Below are 2700 nucleotides of genomic sequence, written 5' to 3' on the forward strand. Positions count from 1 at the left end.
GTAATTTATAATTACTTACTATACAGGATAGCTTCTATTCGATTTATTTGCAGGGTCATTTCACAAAAATAGAATAAAAATATTCGGCATTTCCAAATAACATTTTCTATTTCAGATCATTTGTTTATAGTACTAGAATAGTTCATTACCACCCGAGACAGGTTTTTCCAAACGCGACAGCTTTTTCGCATGACTGTACATTTTATTAAAATTAAATTATTGTTGTTAGTCAATTTTTCTATTGATCTTTTTTATTCGTTAATTTTAAAAATACGCTATATTTATAAAATTTATTTTTTAGTTTTTTAAAATAAAGGTTAATAAATAATTCGCTAATTTAAATAATAAAAACGTTAATTGTTTTTTATATGTTATTTATTTTCAGTTGTCTTCTATTTTTAGATTTGACTTTAAAAATATAAAATTTAACAATACCTAATGTCCCGATTATTTAAATGTTTATAAAATTGCTTTACCAAAAATAATTTTTTTGCCGCAAAAAACAATCTTTTCAGTCTTATTTTTTCAAAAAGCAAATTTTCCTGAAGCATGAAATGTATGAAGACCACATTTGTTCTCGTCTTGCACAAAGCAGAGCAACAAATTAACTTTTGTACTTTGCGCTCTTTGTGTGTTTCTTGTAATAGCAGCGTTTCTTCTGTCCACCTTTGAAACGCTCATCGCTTTCACTTTCGCAGTTCTCATCTTCCTCTTTAAAAACTTTCAACAAACCCCAACACCTCTCAATATGCAGAGCGTCACTCAAATGCTCGAACAATTGGTGTTTTAATTCGATGTTGTAATAACTAATAATATATAGTAAAGTTACCATCATATTATAGTTGTCGAATATTAGGGAAAGAATGAAAGAGTGAAGGAAACAAAGAGAAGTAATAAACCCAGTGTTGTCGAGAAGAACGTGCAAGATGAAGTGAATACTTTTTGTGTTCTTTTAGTTTCATGGTTTCTGTATTCATTAATTCTTTTTTATCGGAGTTGGATTAATTGGATAAAGATTTAATAAAGTATAATAATTTGGTTCTTTATTTCCGATATGAATCAACATAATTGAAAAAATGAGCGTTGTGAAGGTTGTTTACAATACACGAGTTAAATAACTTCAAGTGGGAGTTGTTTCTTTAACGATTAATGTTAGGATCTTTGTTTGCAATTGTTCTGAAAACAAAGGTTATTTGGTTGTTGTATAAACATTAAGTGAAGTGAAGATTAACATTTATAAAGTGTATGTGTACTTTGAAAGTATATTTTATGGTGCAACTTGTGATTTGTGTTTTCTTCTTTTGTGGGTCTTTGGCTTTAAGAGACTTTGAACAACCAGCCACTCGATTAAGAGGCTCAGTCACACACATTGATAAACACGTCTTCCAGTTGTTAAAACAATTGGAAGCCACATGTAGTGACTTTGTAATACACAGTAGAAACTTATTAACTGGGTTAAGTGAACATCCAAGAGTTTTTAATACTAAGTTTATTAAGGCTGTAGAAAACATTATTATTGCTGCTGAACAATTGGAGATTGAAATCAAATTTGGAATAAGCAATGACAAGAATGAGTACGTACGTGAAATGGCTAAAAATTTACTCGATATATTCAGAAAACACCGATTTGAAATCAACTTAAAGGATTTTGTTGACTCAAAAGAATTGATTTCCAGGAAAATTGGAAGACTAAACACTGATGAAAATAGTAAGAGACTCCTTGAAAATTCACTTGATAAAACTTGTCAGGGTCCAAGATATTTTTTGGACTTTTTCGAGGCCTTCACCCAATTACCAATTCTTTCAAATGACGGAAGTTTCCCAATGTTGGCTTTTAGATGCAAGTATCCGTATTCAATGGTCTAATTCATATTATTTTCACTATTCTTATGTTTCACAAAAAAACAAAAAAATAAAATCGTGTTTAAATGTTTGTTTTGTGTTATCGAATGCTTTTATTTTTTAATTGTTGAAATAAACTAAAACTTATTGTTAATTAAAGTGTTGTATCATTTGATGCAATAATGTCCTTCATCACATCATTAGTTAATAATTATATTGTCGTTTATCTTATGTTTATTTGAAAGATAGATATATACTGACGTTTAGTTACAAAATGGATCACTGACCAAATAACGAACCTGGAAAATCAGGAAAGATTTACCCAATATTTGGGTAATTTACCTATTTTTTGTTCAATAATTGAAACTGTATTGATTTTTAAGGGTTTTAAAACCTCAACAAATAGGAAAATAAAAAACAATACAAATAAAAACAGTAAATAATGGGAAATTTGTGTGAAGGGGTTTTTATAAATTTTGGAAACAGTACAGAGTTTTGAAATACAGTTTATTAATTATTTATGTAATTCAAACTCATATATTTTCGAATTAAAAATGACCAGGCAAATACCGTTTATTGTATTTATATAATAACATATAATTATTTTAAAGCTTGTTTTATTAAAAACATCAATAAAGTATATTAAAGTATTTCCAAATAACTTTCTTGCGTTTTACATGAAAAATTTACTTTTTCAATAATATTGTCAAATGGCATATTTTGATTTATGAATTGTGTTATTAGATCAAAATATCTTACAACTGAAGTGGTTGTAGGAGCTATTAACAAACACACTTGTACAATTTTTATCAATTTAACACATTGATTTGTTTCAAGTATATCATAGATATCCCACAA

The 2700-nt window shown here is 27.9% G+C and overlaps 1 protein-coding gene across 1 annotated transcript; it reads left to right on the forward strand.

The window, feature by feature from the left end:
* Window positions 1–1269: 1269 nt before the first annotated feature.
* Window positions 1270–1866, forward strand: EIN_210860 (hypothetical protein; the record flags this gene model as incomplete). Its single annotated transcript, XM_004259694.1, has 1 exon — window positions 1270–1866. The coding sequence occupies one exon, from the start codon at window positions 1270–1272 to the stop codon at window positions 1864–1866; it is 597 nt and encodes a 198-aa protein (XP_004259742.1).
* Window positions 1867–2700: the final 834 nt, after the last annotated feature.

This window comes from Entamoeba invadens, assembly GCF_000330505.1.
Source record: "Entamoeba invadens IP1 unplaced genomic scaffold scaff_1105074725669, whole genome shotgun sequence".
Lineage (NCBI taxonomy): Eukaryota > Evosea > Mastigamoebida > Endamoebidae > Entamoeba > Entamoeba invadens.